The sequence below is a fragment of the Seriola aureovittata genome, chromosome 16, assembly GCF_021018895.1.
Source record: "Seriola aureovittata isolate HTS-2021-v1 ecotype China chromosome 16, ASM2101889v1, whole genome shotgun sequence".
NCBI lineage: Eukaryota > Metazoa > Chordata > Actinopteri > Carangiformes > Carangidae > Seriola > Seriola aureovittata.
The window spans coordinates 5,843,821-5,863,665 of record NC_079379.1 but is presented as its reverse complement, the minus strand read 5'-3'; the positions used below and the strand labels follow the sequence as shown (position 1 = coordinate 5,863,665).

Genomic DNA, 19,845 nt, shown 5'->3' with positions numbered 1-19,845 from the left:
TCTGACTCCTCCCGTCCGATTGGCTGATACAAAGTCCCTCTGGCCAGAACAAACACATTCAAAAATCAAATCTGTTCAACATCCATTAACTTTATAAACAAGTAGTGAAAGACTGCCAAAGCATGCCAACACTAACAATTGTTTCCCCTTTGCTCTGTATGATTCCATCGCCTTCTGATGGACAATACGTATTTTTTTCTGATTCTGGTTATCTTGAGCCAACATTGCGAGCAAATGCAACGAGCAATCTGGCATATTGTATTAAAATAAATGAAATAAGTGTTTAATTCTGTAGAAAATACATGTTTATATTGCTCAAACAAGATGTCAATTTGATAGCCAGCCCTAGACAACCTGTTTGTCTTTTAGAAATAAAACAATCTGTTCAACCATGAAAAATCCTCTGCATATATTGATGTAACAAAGTTATCTATCCGCATATGAAAGAAATGCACAATAAATAAATGTCTTTGGCTGTCTACACATCAACATTTGGCTGAATAAGCAACAAAACAAATGAATTCTGCCCCCCCACCCCTGCATCAAGTGCACCACACCATATTGTGTACACAGCAAAAAATAAAACACGAACAAATCCACATCAACTTGTCCAAGTATTGACATATGCAGCAGTCCAAATCCACATCTTGACTGTCCTTGTGCAGCTGCACGTTGCCACACTGCTCATGCTGACAAGTTTACCCAAGCCTGACTCTCCTTCCACACCAGCTGTCTCAGTGCAGATACATCCTCACAACAGAGAGATCACCCGTCCAAGTGAAGAAGAAAAAAAGGCCAGATGAATCATCTGAAAACTGGCAACATCTTGGTATTTCTTCATTCTCGTATATGAGAGAAGAAATGTCCGTCCCAACTGCTTTACTGAAGATACTATATGACAAAAACCTAGGACATTAAAATGCAGTCCCCGGTTTTCAGATTTTGAAGCTTGAATTATAAACCAGTCACATGTGTACTTAATTTTAACCTCTAATGCCTCATTTACATTAACATTGTAGATATTTAGTTTCTGAATCTACCTAATAAGAGGAAAAGCATTTGCACAGCCCAGTCACTGCAATATTAATTTAGTGAAGCATTAATGTTACCTCAGAAGGACCCTGACTAAAAGCTTGCAGCAATACCATAATAACGGAAAGACTAATATTATACACTGTCTCATAACTCTGGTTCTTTGCAACAAATTTCCAATAAAAGACTCGATCAACGTTAAAAGACCACAACAGAATAATAATCACCCTCTCCTGGATGACACAACAAGTTACAACATGTGACGGTAAACATATGAGGTATCTGTATCTTAGCAGATGTGTTTTGATACCACAGTCGAGCTGGAACAGATCTCAGTCCACGTCAGTCAGGTGGACTCTGCCTCAGTCACTCAAAAACTTTTTAGGTAAATTGAGATCATAAAGTCAGTGTGAAAGCAGCCTGATTATAAACACAGGAATGTAAATCAAGAGTGATCCTGAAAAAAGAGCAGAAAACAACTGCTCAGCAAACGACCGCTAGATAAATACAGGCTAGAAAAGTACACAATTCATTCTCCACATACTTGTGGCCACGCCAAACTTAACTGTGTGACTCAATTTTATGACACAAATGCTTTATTTCTTCCTTTTCTCTCATACCAACAAACACACACACACACACACACACACACACACACACACCCAGACCCACCCCTGAGCAGTGGAACATGAGATCCAAGCTGTGATTTCATTATTCCTGCCTGTCTTCTCCTGACACAGTCTAATTATTGTGGGCTCAAAGAATGGACTAGGAATTAGACCTCAATAAAAAGGGTCATGTAAGTCCTATACACACACACACGCACGCACACACGCACACACACACACAGTGTTCACGGTGTCTGTAAATGAAAGGTCACAAGTTCAACCTCTTAAACACAGAGTGTATGAATGTCCAGCTGAAAGGGAAATTGTACAGTTTCACATCTTGAACTTTCCAACTACTTCTGAAATCATTCCTGTTGCTTATAATGAGATTTTACTGAAGTTATTTGTAGCGACTTAAGACACAAAAACATCTTTATCTATCTATCTATCTATCTATCTATCTATCTATCTATCTATCTATCTATCTATCTATCTATCTATCTCCTCACTGGATGGGAAAAAGGCAAAGATGTTCAATCGTAAATGGACTGCACTGGTCCGTGTACACCAGTGCAGGGGAAGCTACAGTACCCTGCAGTGGAGTGGCCTAACTATCCAGAGTAATTGGGGTTTAGCGTCTCGCTCAAGGACACTTCAACGAGAGAACACAAGGATCGGAAATAAAGACAACATTATATCTATGAGTCCACTTTACCTCCTACAGCCAAACTGAGTGCTCAACATCCATTCCGTTCCACAGCTGCTTCCAGGTTTACCTTTCACCACCCATACAGACTCTCATGACGGCGTTTCACAGGGCAGTTATACAATGCACAGTTTCATCATGCAGTTCTGAATGTTTGAACTTTTAAACAAGTGGTTATTTGGTTTAACTAAGAGATTTCTTCAGAAACTGTCTTTGATCAACTGGAATCTTAAAAACACAGCTCATGAACATAAAATAGGCTTTTTCTTCATTGTTTACTCATTCAGAAATGAGTGGCTACAGAGCTACATAAGCACTGCAAGTCAAAGCACTTAGGAGAAGTGACATTTGAAAGTCTTTCTTCCCGGTGTGCACAGAAGGCTCAGAGTGTTCAGAGCTGGCTGCAGGAATGAGCTTCTGTATTTTTGTCATATCCCTGAAGACAATAAGTGAACATGGCTGTCATAGAGGGGACAATAAATATTAATTTGGTCATTTCTTACATTTTAAGGTAAGGTAAAGTAAGTAAGTTAAGTCTGAAGAGTAAGTTTCCCACAGGCAACCTGAACTTACCACAAGGGATAAATCTCAGAACAAACTCCCCACATAACCGCACCACCACACGATAATTACGCAACTTTGACAAAAAACAGGATGAATGTTTATCTTGACGAAAAACCCAGCTGCAGAAAGTTTACGAGTTCATTTTCATGATGCAGTGAAATGAAGCGAACTAATGGCTGCTTGATGTTAGAAAATGTATCTTAAAAAGTGATATTTTGCTTTTAAAACAAGATTGTCCTGTAACAGCTGCCATAGAAATTATATCGGGAGCAAAGGACGGAGATTAGAGCGGCAGCACATTAGGAGGAGGTTAAGGTGGATGGATGAGTCAACAAAACACAGAGCTTTGACACAGGAGGGGGCTGCATCCACAACCTTAACTGCGTGATGAAGGTCTGGTATGCCTGTGGCATAGGGGCATTATTTGAGGAAACGTTCCTATTGGTCGTATCAGAGGGTAAGGACAAACAAGCAGTATGGTCGTTGAGGTTGAAGGACTTGTTTTAGAATGGTAAGCAGCAAAGTAAAGTTTATGTGATTTATAGGTAGTGGGTTAAAGAATCCTATATGGTACTTTCACCTTTGGCTAACCTCAACTTTCTATCTTTGAAAGGACAGATGCTCCATTTCCAGTAGGTTCAGGAATGTAAGAACACAAACACACGCGCACACACACACACACACACACACACACACACACACACACACTTTCCAGTGCACAGGTGAATAGAGTAAAGTAACAAGACAGTGATGTAACTCAGACCGACAGCGTTGAAACATAGACAAATGGCGTGCGCTAATTCAGCTGGATCACCGAAGCACGCTGTTGAATGATCTGGATTCCAATCAGGTGACATAGCACATCAGGAATGTGAAAGTGGTGTAATAACGACAGTATATTTTCATGTAACTGATATGTTACACCAGCGAGCCCAAACCGCCTGCTTGCTGCTCCGCTGCCAGAGCCCTTAAACATAACTCTGAGAAAAACTGCAAGACAGTAAAAACCTAAAGGGGCACATTTAACAATTCTGCTGTTTTAAACTATTGACTACTGGTTGACATAAATATATTTTATATAAATTAAAGTACAAAGTTCAAAATCTTTTCCATCCCTGAAAAAATTCATCAGTCAAGCTTTAGTCAAAACTCAGACACCCAACAACCTTCAGCAAATCCATGGGCCTTCACGAAATAAATGCTACCATGGCAACTGGTTCGTGCCAGGCTGTTTATCCATCATTCAATAAAAATGATTTGGGTGTGTGTGAAGATGGTACCTGTGTGTGTGTGTGTGTGTGTGTGTGTGTGTGTGTGTGTCTCTTTGTTCTATAAGAAAATAAAAAGGCCCTGGCATCTTCGGGAGGAAAGGGCAGGAAAGGAAAGTGCTTTAAAAATAAAGTTTTTATCTGTCTATGACATCTGAGAATTGTTCTGATGTTCAGGTAAAGTGCTGTGCTTGATTTCCTATTGGCTGCCTTTAACAATAACAATATTATATATTTAACAATTCATAAGTGGAGCTGTCAAATGTCACATTTTAGAAATTACACTCACACTTTAGAGCAGTTATTGGTAAAAAAAAAAAAAAAAAGGATGTCAAGGACTGTCACACTATCAGAGAATATTAAGTTTGTATTGCATTCTTAGTTCAGTGATAAAATACAAAAACATGGCAGGTGCTGCCCCTGACTGTTTGCAGACATTTGCACTAGAATTGCAGATAGTTTACTCGAGTTTGAGGACAATTACCAATAGATTTCCAAACACAAAACTCCTCATTATGTATGAGGTTATCAAAATGAAACATTATACATTATATGTTGTTCACATGTGCACATGTATGTTCTTTCCTTTGAACATACATGTCTAAGAGCTCTGGCAGCGGAGCAGCAAGCAGGCTTTTTATCATCAGATAAAAGGTGATCTGTCTCTCGACGGTGCAATGCAGGTAGCATTTTTACCATCACCCAGAATCTGATGCAACTCTCCCTCCTGCCATTTTCTGAGAGGACGAGCCTCAACATAGAAACCTGGCCTGCGCTGCTGAGAGAGTGAGAGGTGTGGTGTGTCACCAGACTTATCAGGAGGGAGCAACCCAGTACAGATGTCTCACAGCAAGAACACATCCTGAAGGCTCAACAGCTCTACTAAAAACAGGCGCTGGTATATCGGTGACGGCTAAATGGCAGCTGTGTGTGTAAATTCATTTTTGTACATGTAGGTATTTTCATTTAAAATGCAAACAATTCAAATGCATCAAATCACATGCAAATTTATCTAAATAAATAAACTGAACTTTTTTAACTGAACAGAATACCTAGGTAGAGTTGAGTTTAGTAACACAGACTGGACCTAAACGTAATTATGATCTGTAATCATATAAGAAACATGGCTTTTCAAAAACTGCACTGAAGTTGTTATGGCTTTAATTTTACACAAGAATGTCTTCACACAACTGAAACATGGAACCAAATACATTTGTCTATCAGTAAATTAGTGCTCAACAAAAACAAATCACATATGTCACGATTCTGCTTCAGTCCTGCATCATCAATAAAGACAGCAGTTTTAAGAATAAACGTTAATTCGCAGAAATTCTCAATATGTTGCTTTACTTCAACAATCCACAATAGAAAACACTCGACCCCACAACAACAGCCACTGTGTAACAAATAAATGTTTAACTGGTTTTGAAAGACGGATAACAACGGGTGGCCAGACCCGACAGACGGACACACAGGAGGACGGACATTGAGGACAGGTGTATGTGCTGACCTGTAGGGACATGTGCGAACGCCACCCGGGCGCTCTGAGAACGAAGCGAGAGATTAGATGAGTTATAGTGTTCTCGTGTCAAAATACACTCAACATCCATCACACACCAGAGCACAGACCGCGAGAGAATTATACAGGCAAACGGTTTGTCTGGCGAGCAGGAAGACGCTGAGGTGCGACGTTAATATATCAACTGAGACGAGCCGTGTTACGTTTTAGCTGACACCCTGATACAGAGGGGAGCAGGTCGACTGTCCACAACATATTAATATTGTCGAAACGATTTTTACGGCCTCGATCTGCACTAGATGAAATCGTGGCCTTATAATGATTCATTCCAAGCAAAAATAGACTCATGGAGATTCTTTGATGGATTTGAGCTTGCTTACTTTCCAATTTCAATCAGAGGTCCAATCTAAATAATTCTCTACCCAGAAAAAAGATCTCTGCAGCAGAACTGTTTCTCTTATGATCTCACGTGAGGTTTTGATTGCATATCAGGTCTGAGCCCAATCAGAACAGAAGGAGTTGCCACATACTAACGTCTTCATTGCATGCAATTATGTTTGCTTTGATTGATTACAGATTATTAAGGTGAACGGCTAACCACACCTGTGAATAGCTGAGGCTCTGTATGTAGCCACAGTTTGAGTATTTGAAACACATGGATGGACAACTGTCTGACAACGCCACCAAACTGGGTCACCGTTGGAATCCAATGCAACTGCTGTGAATCCAAGTTAATTACAGCAATCAAACTGTAAAGGAGCCAGCTACAACTTTTCAGAGCCACCTTTCAAGCCTACAGAGGTTGAGTATCTAATAATCAAGATTTCAGCAGAGTATACCTTCAAGACAGAAACTGTAGAGCCTGACAGTCTTGCGAGTATGTAAGCATCTAGGTGACCTGCAGAGACAAGAGTGCAAGAAAAGCAGCCACACACACACACACACACAACAACACCAGCACACAAATAAGCTGACAAACCTTCAGACTGACAGCCATGCAGGCAGCTGTTAAAGGTCTGATCAGCAGCGAGGCAGCAGCCCAAGAACAGGCCTGTGAGGCTATAGCTGTGGTATTCAGCAAGTGTGGGCAAGGAGCGGACTGTCAGCTATGAGCACGGAAAAGCAGACGGAGAGAGGTGGAGGGGAAGGTGCAGAAATAGTGCTGAGACAGGGCTGGAAGTGAAAATTGAGAGAAATAAAGAAGAGACGGGAGAAGAGAAGAAAGGAATACAAGGAAAAAGAGGACAGGAGCTAGTTTTATCATGATAAGGGAAATGTTTTAATATGCCTTTGAGGGGATTGTGTAAAATTGAATTTAATACTATGATTGAAAAATGTTCAATACTTAAATTAAGTCCCCATCGTTTCCAGAAGGCATATATGTCTCTGTACAGTGCTGATTAGAGCAGGTAGAGGAAGACAGACCGATAAAAATAGGTGACAAAACTCTCACTTTGAACTGCTGAGTGTTGCCTAAACATCTTCATATCCTGAAAGGATGGATCTTTTCAAATCATAAATGTAAGATTCAAGTTTTTTTATATGTCAGGTATCATGGCAACAAAAGGAAAGAAAAAGAGGAGAAAATTGGACATTTCATCCGTGTCATCCTCACATATTTAAATTCATTGTATGTATGTAGTCATACATACAGTGTCATAAATGTTTTAATAAGGAGAAAAAGTAAAGGAAGACAGAGAATGAAAAATAAAGTCAAATGGATTGAAAAGAGTAATGAGAAAAAAAAAACAGCTAAAACAGAGACAGCAGTCGAGAGAGAAGAGCTGATGAAAAAAAGTGTTGGATGATGATGCGTTTGTGATTGAGGTGTGTATGTATTTGTGGGTGTGTGAGATTGTCGGGAGGGGTGGGGGGGTGGTTCAATATGGTGGTGGGGTTGCGTCATAAAAAAGGTAAAGTGTTTTCATCACTGCTTGTCTCTTCTCTCCTCCCATCTGTCCCCTTTAGCCTGCGGCCACTTACAGCTGCTCGGAGAAATAGCAGCTGACTCACACAAACACTTCAGAGACACACAATCAACAGTGCAAATTGGTTGAATCTGCAAAATGCATGCATGGTACAGTATACACACACATACACATATTCTTATGTTCACAGGCAAAAAATAATCTTCTAAGTTGGTCTCAGACCTGCAAACAGTTCTGGCACTTGATACAACAAAATAAACTGGACATCAACTCTGAGGCTGAATGACACTGAGCACCTCCAGCTACTGCACAGGTCTCGCAGTCAGCAGGTTCTTTCACAGCAACCACCTGCTGCATCAAGAAAACATCAAACTGAAGGCTACAAAGATCTGACGCACCAGACTTTTTGTTTTCCCTGAAAAATCCAGGATATACTGTAGGTATATCCTGGATTTTTAGTCTTAACAGTCAGGGAGGAGAACAGATTGAAACAGTGACTGACTATACAGGACACAGATAACAGAGTTTAAACAGTCGCAGCGCTAAGCAACCTCCGCAAACATTGCAACCGCTGCAAACTGTACATGAACATGAACACAGTCATGAATCTGACTGCACCAAAACAGACATAGTTATCAGAATCTGACATCCTGAACCCTGTAGTGTGTCATTTCTCCCTCTGGGAAGCTATAGAGCATTAGCTTTAGCCTGTTTAGCCGCTGGCTTTTTTGGGGGATTGTTGTGGGCTAAAGCACCTGATTTCACATTTCAATGAAACTGCGGGAGAAAATAAAAATTGTCGCTATCGTTTTTGTATTAATTCATTAAAAATCAGAGGCAACTTGTACCAGTGATAATAAATCCAGTGCAGTGCAGGTGGTGACCCAGTCTTCACAAATCTTATAGGGAAAAAGAACAAGCAATGACGCTCCTCTGCTCCGTCTTAATCACACATAGAGCTGATCTTTATAATAACGTAGAGCCCCCCCACCCCACGATTTCTGCCTATGAAGCAGTTTCATCACGAGTGTTTTCTCTACTAATTAACGATCCACTGAGAAGCTCAGACACTACCGGCAGCTACCGGACACTTTTAAGGTGGAATGTTTTTTTGAGTGTTACTTGATGTGTGATTGATGTTTGGAAATGTGGGGGGACTGGTATGTTTGGTTCAACTCGCGTGGAACTATGATGATTTTTGATCAAATCTGTTGAAAAGTTGCGGTGATTGGACAAAAAAGCAAAGTCGTGCAGAATTCACAGGATTGGTTAATTTTGTGTTAATTATTGCGATCGCAACATTGCAACTTTCTGGTGGGACTGATTAGCTAATGAACTTTGAAGAAACGCGATGGCACATAAGTTCAGAGTCCCTCTGATTAGTGTTTGTACTCATGGGTGCAGAATTGATGTCATTTTGATTAATAAAATCAAATTAAAAAAAAAATTTAAACATTTACTTGTTCAGCTTCTCAAAAGTGATAATTTATGATTTTTGTATGGATGTAAATTGGACAGATTTTGGGGTCTGTTTGTTTTCTTATTAATCAAAAAATTGAACTAATGGTGAGTTGATACTGAAGGTTCAATATCAAGAAAGTTTTGACAGGGTAATTCTTTATTGAACTTGTTTTAATTTGATTTAAACTTGGGGTGACTCATGCCTGAAGCCAATTTTCTCTCTTTTCCTTTACTCCCGTGAATATTTTGAACATTTCCTGACACTTTGGCCAAATAGCAACTCTTCCTGCCAAAGCCGAGGCAGAGGCCACGCAACACGACGCACCATGGGATCTTTGAAAAACATCACCAACTGTTACTATGTTGGTCCAGGTCAAACCTCGCTCTCACTCTTCAGCTAATGGCCTGCCTCCTCTAGCGACAGCCTTTGCTGCTGGACTTCTTTGTATTTATATATAACTCTGGTAAACTGGAGGAGACAGCTTGAGAAAGCGAGGTATGGTGGAGGTGAGATAGAGAGAGAGAGAGGCAGCATACAGAAAGGGAACACAAAAACAAACTGGCAGGTGATTTTCTCACCAGGTTTGGCTGCCTTCTGACACAATCATACACCAGGTTCCTCTTTTACTGATACATGAATTTATATAAGCCATGCTTTTAACACTTATAATCTATACTAATATTTTACCTGAACTTATTATGTTACTCATAACAGGTGTACATTTTCAAACCAAATAATGAATTTAAATATTGCTGATTATGTGCTTTTGTCTAACCTTATATTAACTGTAGTCCAACCATATATATATATTTACAATCACAGACATTTGCACAGAACAGGCCAATTTTTCGATTGCGATCATGGAAATAGTAGAAGTGAAACTCTTCAATTATCTGTGTAAATGTAACTTCCAAGATAAGGAACTTGATATAACAAAACATGCTGCGTTGGCTTAGGTTGGTCGTAATAAACGTTTTCAAAGTTATCAGACTGTTAGACTGACAAAGTGACAGAAGCAGGGAGAAGAAACAGAGGAAGACTGAGGCAGAGTAACAATCTTGTAACACCCCAGCAGCAGTGATGAGTCAGAAAAAAGGACTTTTATAGAAGTCCTAGCTGTAATTATCTCAGCATTTTGGATCAGATCCCTTTAGACTTTGCGCTTGCCTTCCTTCCGCCCTCCCTCCCGGTTTCATCATTGCCATCTTTGACTGTTCTCGTGCAACGAGTGCAAACACAGCCGGTGGAGTCTCGCACCCATTTTAAAAACATCCGTTGAGCCATACGTGTTCCCGCCGAGAAATGGATGATATCTGATCTGTCATCTTTGCAAAAGCATCACTCAAACAGCTGATGTACGGAAAAACACATGTCCTCTATTCTGTCACTTTATCATCCTTCAAAAGGTTTTTTATTATCCGTATCTAAATGCTCTCCAGTATATATATATATATATATATATATATATATAAATATATATATATATATATATAATGGAGAGATTAAGAAAGGTTTTTTAATTAACGTTGACATTCTTCTAATTACATTTCGTTAAGAGTGGCTTAATTAAAGCAACTGAATTTTTTTTTAAATCCTTTCCTTTCTTCGAGGCTGCAGCAAACAAGTTACAAAAGAGCATATCACCACTGGACTTGATCCTGATTGGCTATCTTCACAAAACAACCACTAAAGTCCATCCAGTCAATCGGGGTTGCAGCAGTGCACAGCTGGATAGCACCCACTCAGCAGGTAAAGTTCACTACTATTCTACATGAAACATCCTACATATCAATATTTTGATCGTGAGCCACATAAAAACTGACACCTAATCAGAACACCTGAAAAATGCAGTACCTTTGATTCTGTGGCATCCCCTTGCGTCAGGCTCTTTATGTTTTCATGCAGTAAAAGTCACCCCAAAAGATTTCTCCAAGGTCATTCTTAAACCTTGAGACAACCTAAACGCATCTCTAACCCGCTTCAGTTTCCTGTTTCCAGTTTCCTTCCAACCTCGTAACTTCCCCCGTGAGAGTAATCAAGTTTCATCTAATCTTAATTCGGATGCGGACTCGCACTCCAGCACCAGTTGCACGGCTCAAATGCCACGTGAGAAAATAGGTTAATTGTATGAAACCTAGGGTTGGATTAAAATGACCGCAGGACATCAGCGTTGACTTAAAATAGGCTTATGAAGTGATGTAAGGTAAGAAGCAGAAAAAAATCTCTGCCAGGTTTATAAGTTTCTGCTCTCTGGAGGAAAAAAAAATTCATGAAATCACCAAACCTCTCCAGGCGAGGGTCGGTGCTGCTGAGAGAAGAATAAAATCTCCATTTAGAGAAATCTGGCTGTAATTTCATGGGAAGTGATGAGGTGATGAAATGAAATGAGAGTCTTTTTTGCAAAGAGTATTTTCTTTCCTTTGCATAGGGAAGAAAGACAAAAACTGAACTGTACGATTTGATCCAAAAGGAAATCCACGCTTGCAACAAAAACATGACTACAAGCAGCTGAAGACAAAATAAATGAGGCTGATTGAGTTTCACTGATAAATAGATTTAGCTGTACAAAAAAAAAGAAAAAAAAAGAAAAGAAAGATTTAACCGTCAAGTATTTATCCCATTGTGACGATTTTCAGAGCAGAAGCTGTAATTTGGGTTTGAGATGGCGGCTAACCGTCTGCCAGAAGTCCCATCTGCACCATCATTAACACCATTCCTCCATTTCAGGGCTTCGAAACACAGCTCCACTCACACAAAAGGCACACATCACATTTTCAAAAGCTGCAAAGGAACACGACACAATATCAAGTTTCTGTCAACAAAACACTCCGAGTTAAACATCCTGCATTTATGCCGCAGGAGAGTTTTCAACAAAATCTTTTATTGAATTCTTTTTGGTTTCAATACAGACAGACACACAAATGAAAATGAAAAACGGGTGCTATTCAGAAGTGTAGGGCTGACCTGAATGCCTCGAAGCTTCATAGCATCTACTGTTGCCAAAGATCCCAAACAGCCCATAAAATTAAACAGTAATCCAATATTATTCCTTATTAAATGTTCTCAGACAAGGAAATTTAATCTAGTAATAGTTTCCTGCATCAGAGCTCCCATCTGACATTACCAGCACCAACACTGGGACTGTGACACCTGACCACCGGCTAAAAAGTTGCAACAACATTAGCAAGATGTGTTGGCAAGGTGAGCTTCTGGAGTAACTTTCAACTTTGAAACAAAAAGTGGAGCGCCAAAGGAATGGGGCATATCTCAAATCTACAACAAGTTTGGTAAATCACCTGAAAACTGTAAGTAACAGCTTAGGCATCTCGCAACTGATAGAATTTTCTTTTTTTTTCCTGAAGCTTCAAAATGGTATTCAGGACAGACCTACAAAGTTTTTCCCAATATCTTATCCAGTGCTACACACATTCACAGGGGAGCAAAACATGGGAAATACCTTTCATCACCTTACCTACATCAGCAACAGCAACACCAATGCTACAAGCTTTACAAAAAGGTGTATATGATGTGGAGATATTTCTTGGAGGTATACATTGTAACCATGATTGCAGAGAGAGAGAGACAGTTCTCGCAGATTCAGGCTTACCTGGTTGTTTCCTTGATTCCTGTTTTTCTCTTTGGTGACTGTTCGCCTCAGCGTGAGGTGCTTAAAATCACTTTCGAAAATTATAATAGGCTTGTTTACTACGCTTGTCTCTCGATTAATTTCCTGATTGTTGCAGGCTCTTGCTTGAATTCCCTTTTTCGGACCATTTCATTTCCTTTCCCTCCATTTTCTCAGGAATGAGGTTCGATGATAATCGCTGTGTGAGTGCAGGAATATTACATTCACAGGCCTCCGTCTCTTTTCAAATGTGTGAGACCAGCAATCAGAACAAAATTGTGAAATGGCTGTTTCCAAAAAGGGCAGAAAGAACAGGAGAAATTGTCTGAATCAAACTCATTCCCCACCTGCAGTGAATGCAGCCGTTTGTAATAGAAGCTGAGGCGTCTTCAGCTTCCACTTACCTGCAGTTCCTCTCTTTTTCGTGGTTAAAAAGACAGTTTGAAAAAGGTCAGGTTATTAAAATTGATAGCTTCATGTGTCAGTGCCGGAGCACTTCTTTAAAAACTTGTTCTTCACAAAAAAAAAGAAGGTGCCTGCAATCTGGAAAACTGAGCTGAGAACAGAGAAGTCTGTGGGGCTGTCTTCTCAAATTTGTAAAAAACTTGTTCTTGGTTACAGGACACTTGCCTTACTTTCTCTTTCAATGTTGTTCTTGAGGAATGACAGGTTGTCTTCCTGAGATGGCGTTTCAAAGAGAACCTCCTTTAAAAAAAAAAAAATCTTTCTCTGCTCTTGTTACACAGGAGAGGTCTTGAATCCAGACGACCAGAGACTCGCAGTAGACGGATGCATCAGTCCTTTCTCTCTCAGCGTTTCTGTTCACCTGGTTTGACTCGTTACCCTGCTGGGGAACTTACCTTCTGAGATCTCGTTGTTCTCCTCTGTGACTCCGTTGTCGTTTCTCCTCTGGGACTGAACCATCTCGACACCTGATCGCTGAGCTGGAAGAAATAACATATAACGAAAAAAATCTACATTAATGAAGGGTGGGAGAGGAGAGGAGAACGAGGAGAGGAGAGGAGAGGTTCGACACAGGATGTATATCAATCAATTTCCCAATAATCAAAACAGAACAAACAGAATACACAACAGGGGAAGTGTTTCAAAGAGAAGAAAGAGAAAGAAGCCTTTGCTAAAATCAGACAGAATAGAATGGACTATAATAGATAGCAGGCAGCAGCAAGTCAGACACAACATTAAAACCTTATTTCGTTTGATCAGTGTGATTAAAGGCCTGGAACCTGATGAGCCTGCGGATCCCAATGAATCAACACTGATGGTTTCTGTTTTAGTCTAAACTGGCTCCTCGTTATTTTATTTTGGCAGAACTGTCCACACTTTATATTTGTTTGTTAAAATCAGTAAATCACTCATTTGAACCCTGCTACATATCGATTTGACGGCTGATCACTTCAATACTGATATTCAGCCAAAGCTGAGGTTTATAATTTTAAAAGCTACACTGACACCAGACCACCCACCTTTAAGATCTAATACTGAGTTGGCTAAACTGCCAGTGAAGGAGCGGATAGTTATATATAATTATAATATTCAGTATGATTTGCTGCTACATAGTGTTTTTCATTCAGCAGTACACCAACAAATCATTTGTGAGCACAGGAGATCATGAATATGAGGACATAGTAATATTATGCCATTTCTTTAGCTTTGAAGAGCAGCATGAGTTTCTAACTGCTGAGTCAAAGGACTTTTCCACCTCGACATGAATATATTTCCAGAGGACACACCTGTGGATTTCTGCATTAAGAATCCTGTTTAAATGCTTTGTGTGTAGTATTTGTGTTTTCCTGAAGCAGAGTATGGTAATTAATATCAGCAGGTTGCTGAATGTCAGTGACTAAAACAAAGTAAACAATGCAGTTGGCATATTTCTGTATTCAAAACCACAGCGGGGAACCGAGGTGTGCTGCTGTTGTTTCTGTTGCTGATGCCGTTTGAATCCTTTCCTGCTTCGCTCAGCTTGTCTTTGACTCCATCCTCCGCTGACCACACAGCTTAAACAGCATCGGCCAAAAACACAGCAGAGGTATCGCTGAACAATGGAGGCCATAGCACTGCTGTGTTGCTCTTGTGGCCACACCCCAATCAGTGATGTCACAGCAGGTATTCTGCCAACCCTAGCTGATGGAAAGCACCTGCTGTGACATCAGTGATTGTAGCCAGAAACGCAGCTTGATGTCACACAGAAATTAGTTCGGCATCAGTTTCCTGTCGCGTGTGATTCAACGTGGCTGCAACCTGTTCATCACAACGTCTTAAGCCGGGCTCGGACTGCAGGAGTTTTAATCGATTTTGAAATCAGCTAGCATCACACGCATAAGTAGAAACTTCACCGGTGTTCTTCGCTCTAATCACACACTACAAGATTTGAAAATAATGGTGCTTCATGCATTACATGAGTCTGTTCCAGAAAGCAGGCTTTAGTGAAAACTCTCAGATCAATATAAAGATGAGTCAGTTACCATGGTAACTTTTTTGAAGTTTATTTGGGAGAAGATTAAAATCCAGATTAGTCATTAGTTTGTTAGGCTACCCAATATCTATCTTCAGGAACATGACTTTGTCTTATGATCATCAGTCAATGTGAGGACAGAGACAGCGATCTCACATATTACGCAGAGAGGCTTCATCCTCAGATCAGTCCGTCTGAGACTGTGTGGACATTAAGACACCTGTCAGACCGTCGATCAGTTCCTCCGCACTCAAACATTTACTATGCATTCAGCTGTGAAGCCTCACACGCACATGACTCTGGTCTATGAGGAATTATTTCTCATGTTCTGATTGGTCGCACTGATGAACAGTCCTATCATTGCTGTCATACTGATGTGATACGTCTGAGTGAGGATGACAGTGATGCAGCTGAAAATACTTTCACATTTACAAACTGGACTAAAAGTAGTTTAAAAGTGAGGTTTTGAGTCTGAAACTGTTTTAACAGTATTTCAGTCAACTGTATATAAATTTACTACAAGTTCAAATACAGTTATTGATGCTGTTGAGCAGGATTTTTAAAAGTAAATTAGACATCTGAAAATTTACACTCAGCTTTAACCTCAACACATTTTCAACTTAAATCACCAAAATCATGAAGCTGTTCCTGGGTCAGAATCTGAGGTTACAATCATAGATCTATAAACTTCTGTCTGATCTATTCATTTATATTTTCATCTAGTGCTGCAGCACAACTTGGTCCGCATCAGGTTACATCTGAATAAATATGTTTAAACATTTAATCACAGTAGGTTCCATCCGGAAATAAAAGCTAAAGCTAAATAACGTGGTGATCGTTTTAACTAATTGAGTCTTTTCTCCAGCTCAGACTCTTTCACTGCTGCTGTTTTTTTTTTTTTGTTCTTTTTTTAGAAATAACCATGCTTTAATGTCCCACGCTCATCTTTCTGGCTCTACTGGATTAAAATGGAGGCTCTGCTCTTTATTTATCGGTTGCCTTGGTGAATCATTGAATCAGAGATCCATTGATGATGGCTTTTTATAATCCTCCCGCACAAGATTAACTCAGAGATGATTGAACTGACTCAGATCAGTTGTTCTGGAACTCAAGAGTTTTTCCTGAGAGTTTCCCATCTCAGGGTTCATCGACTCAGAGTCCAGGGTTAGAGTCAGGGTTTGTCAAACCTGCTTTCTGGAACAGACCCCAGGATGTTGCTAAGATTATTGTGCCAGAGGCATGGAGGGAGCAATCAAGGGAACAATTCACTACCTCACCTGATCTTGTGGGAAGGCAGATGTAAATTAAATGGCGACCGTTGTGCAACAACTCGCCGTAACATTAGTAAAACTTTACAGTGAGAAAAGACAAAAGCAGATGGCTGAACGAGACGCGGCCAACATGGGCTGTCTGTTCTTCAGCAAGAACCGGAGGTGAGATTTTAACTGTTCGTCTACCGATGTATTCTAACTAGCTTTACCGTTGCCTGGCAACACCGTCAGCTGTGCTGGGACTGACATAGTCATAATTGTAATGATCCCATTTTTAACTAAATATCCAACATGTGTGATATTATGGGGGCGGCCCTGATGAGTCTGTGGGCAGTTCAGGAGGCTTGAGACTGGATCTGTGAACCCTTCACTTTACCCAATAATATGGGCACCAGATCCGTATCAGTATTGACCCAAGGTCCAGGACCAGATATCTCCTCCGACTGTCAGGAGGGGTGAATCCAGGTTAAATTGGCCTTTAATTACATGATGCCAATTCTTTAAACCCCCGATCTAAAGGCAGCCTGAGCCTGTCTGAAATAATTGGCAGTGGAGTTGTACTACTGAAAGTTGATCCTTTGATTCAGTTCTCTTACCTTCATGTTTGGCCTGAAGAGGTTTGCTCTCCTTTCCTCTATTGAGAGCAATGATCTTAAAGTTGTATTCTTTAGAGGGGTCAAAGTCCTCAATGAGGAGTTTTGCTTCCCCCCTTGACACCTGAACCACCTCCTGCTGTCCACCTGTTGAGGGGTGAGAGGAGAACAAATCATCAGTAGCTGAAGTCTGATGGTTAGAGAGAGTAAAAACTTGTTGGTTTAAATTCCAGCCACTCAAGGGGAATCTTTTGTAAGATTAATTTAATCATGAATTTAATGGGGAGAATAAGCAAACACAGTAAGGGCTGGAAAACAAACCCATGTCAGCGTTCACAGCCAACACAAACTGACCAGATCATCTGGGAGCAAGGCAACACCTTTGAACCATTTAAAAAGCACCATGCACACGCAGCCAGCAGCACGGTAATATAAACCTGCTATATACAGGAAAAAGCTTTGCTTTATATTTTTAGCATCATCCTTTAGAGACCAAAACCAACAGTGAATTCATCCTCCGAACTGATTGTAATGAAGGACAGAGACTCTTAAGGAGGATCACTGTTCAAAATTAAAAGATAAAATAAACACCAACCTTCAGTTTAAAATATCTTCGGAAACACAAACACAAATTTTGTGCATTAACAGCTTGAAAGATGTGTAACAGATCATTCCAAAGTACAAACGTTTCATTGTCTTTTATTCTACTTCCATTGTACCTTTCTCCATGTAATTACAATAGCTGCTTCGGGATAATTTACATTGTCTGGCAACCTTTCACTTCGCAGGGATCATCCAGCTTCAGTATTAACCGTGTAATTATGTTGACATAAATTCAATACAGGCACTCACAACACCTGTTTTAAAAGCACAAAGATCTACAGAGTTCAAGCAAAGAAGTTTGAACTCCAACAGCAAAACTTTTTGTGAACAATTAAAACTACAAACTCAACTGCGAGGGGGCAAATGTGACAGGCTTGTGTTATATTGAAATATCAATCTGAGAGACGCCTACACAGTTAACTGAGGACGGGCAGAAGTTTTTTTTTGTTTTTTTTGGGGGGGGGGTTACGCCTGACCTGCACATGAAACATTTAACATAATTTTAGAAAGTAAAATGGAGGAAAAAGAGAGAATACTCATTACTGTCTCCAAAATGTGTTTGTGCCAGATCAAGTTTCTCTGTACATGGGCAAGAATGCAGCACTCTATCTGTTGAAGCACGCGTGTTTCTTTTGGACACTAACACAGTTTGACCCCTGTTTCACTGAGGACAGACATACTGTACATCTGCAGGTCTTCTCTTCTTAAACTGAACTGAAACAAGCCCCTACAAGGGCTGATGCACATGATTTTACAACCCAGGTCTGTGAACTGCTCTTTAACAAGGTTTGATTGAGGATTTGATTTTGGCCGGCTGAAACTAGTTATATCAGTTCATACCAACAGTGGAATGAAGTTTGCCTCTCATTCACCCATTCACATCTAATGAGTCTCATGCTCGAGAACACTGACACAGGGTCAAGGAGGAGTCTGGGATCAAACCACCAACCCTGCTTATTACCTGCTGAGCCACAACACCACACTATAATGTTCGCTACTACTAATTACACAGTGAATTATTTGACTTTATCTGGCTAATATATGTGGGTCCTAGATACTAAGTTTAAGTGTGTGACAGTTAGGACTCCATGTCTTGCTCAAGGACACTACAAAAAGGCAGCTGGTGAAGACACTCGGCGCGGTAGAGAACGCCATTAATGACCCTTCAGCTCAAACCACCTACCAGACTATCATTATACATGTGAACTGTACACACATACTACACACCTCTCTGCGATGTTAAGTGGCTTCAAACTATTTCCAAATATGTGAAAATGTCTTCAGCTGCATCTGAAAGTGACATAATCACTCAAACTGTTTAGAAAAGAAAATGAACACTGAGAAACTCTGTGGCATCAGAGACTGAGGAGAGGAAAGATTAACTTTAATAATGGCTGAGGTGGAAACGGCTCCTCGCAGCAGCAAAGAGCAGAGAGAAAACAAATAAGAACAAACAGTAAAAGGTAAAAGCCAATAATATGAACAAAAAGGTAATAACGCGTGAAAACGAAAATCAAATACATCAATCAAATAAAATATATGTATTCAGCATCTAATCCTGCCAGATAATGTGCTTTGCCGTCGTAGCAGCAGACAGTTTGGCAGAAATCAGCAGCTGGCTGACTGAGAAGAGCAAGGTCTTAGAGAGTCTGTCATGTCCACAGATATTGACTGAGAAGTCCAAGATCATCAGAGTAACAACTGCAAATTAGTTTAAGACTTTGATGGGAGCTTTTTTTGTGTGAATAAATTCAATTTGTCATTTTGCCATCTGCTCAGTTTTTCGCTTTTGCTGCTGCAGGTGGGATCAATACGTCTTCTTAAATTGTCAGTTATCAAAGACACTTTCTTTATGGAAAAAAGATTGATTAAAAAATCTAATTTCCACCATCTGCTACAACTAAATGACTGGCAGAAAAAACAACAACATTTTTTTAATCAGGCAGTAGTTCCTTAAATTCCTAAATGACAAAAAGTAAAACTAAATAAAATAATAATCTGCTTGTCTTCACATTCTGGAAGTAAAAGCTTGAATGTGCATGATCCGCATGTGGCATCCGTCTGCGTCAGTTTTAAACTATGACAGCGTATGAGTCATGTCTTTACTTCAACCAGGAAGACAAGTTCAATGAAACCATCCAGCTGAGCTCCAAAAAAAAATTCCCCGCTGTTTACGGAAATTAACTAACA

General features: G+C 40.1%; 1 protein-coding gene across 5 annotated transcripts in view; it reads right to left on the bottom strand.

The window, feature by feature from the left end:
* The window catches only part of LOC130183481 (collagen alpha-1(XIV) chain-like), a 166,195-nt gene that overhangs the window by 132,154 nt on the left and 14,196 nt on the right, over window positions 1-19,845 (bottom strand). For 4 of the 5 annotated variants that reach the window (XM_056398934.1, XM_056398936.1, XM_056398937.1 and 1 more), the window contains exons 4-5: window positions 17,056-17,199; window positions 13,573-13,656 (exon numbers count right to left, since the gene is read on the bottom strand). The exons of the other annotated variant lie outside the window; for it this stretch is intronic. In XM_056398934.1, coding sequence (XP_056254909.1) covers window positions 13,573-13,656; window positions 17,056-17,199 — 228 coding nt within the window. The remainder of the gene's footprint in view (window positions 1-13,572; window positions 13,657-17,055; window positions 17,200-19,845) is intronic. 5 annotated transcript variants of the gene reach the window in all.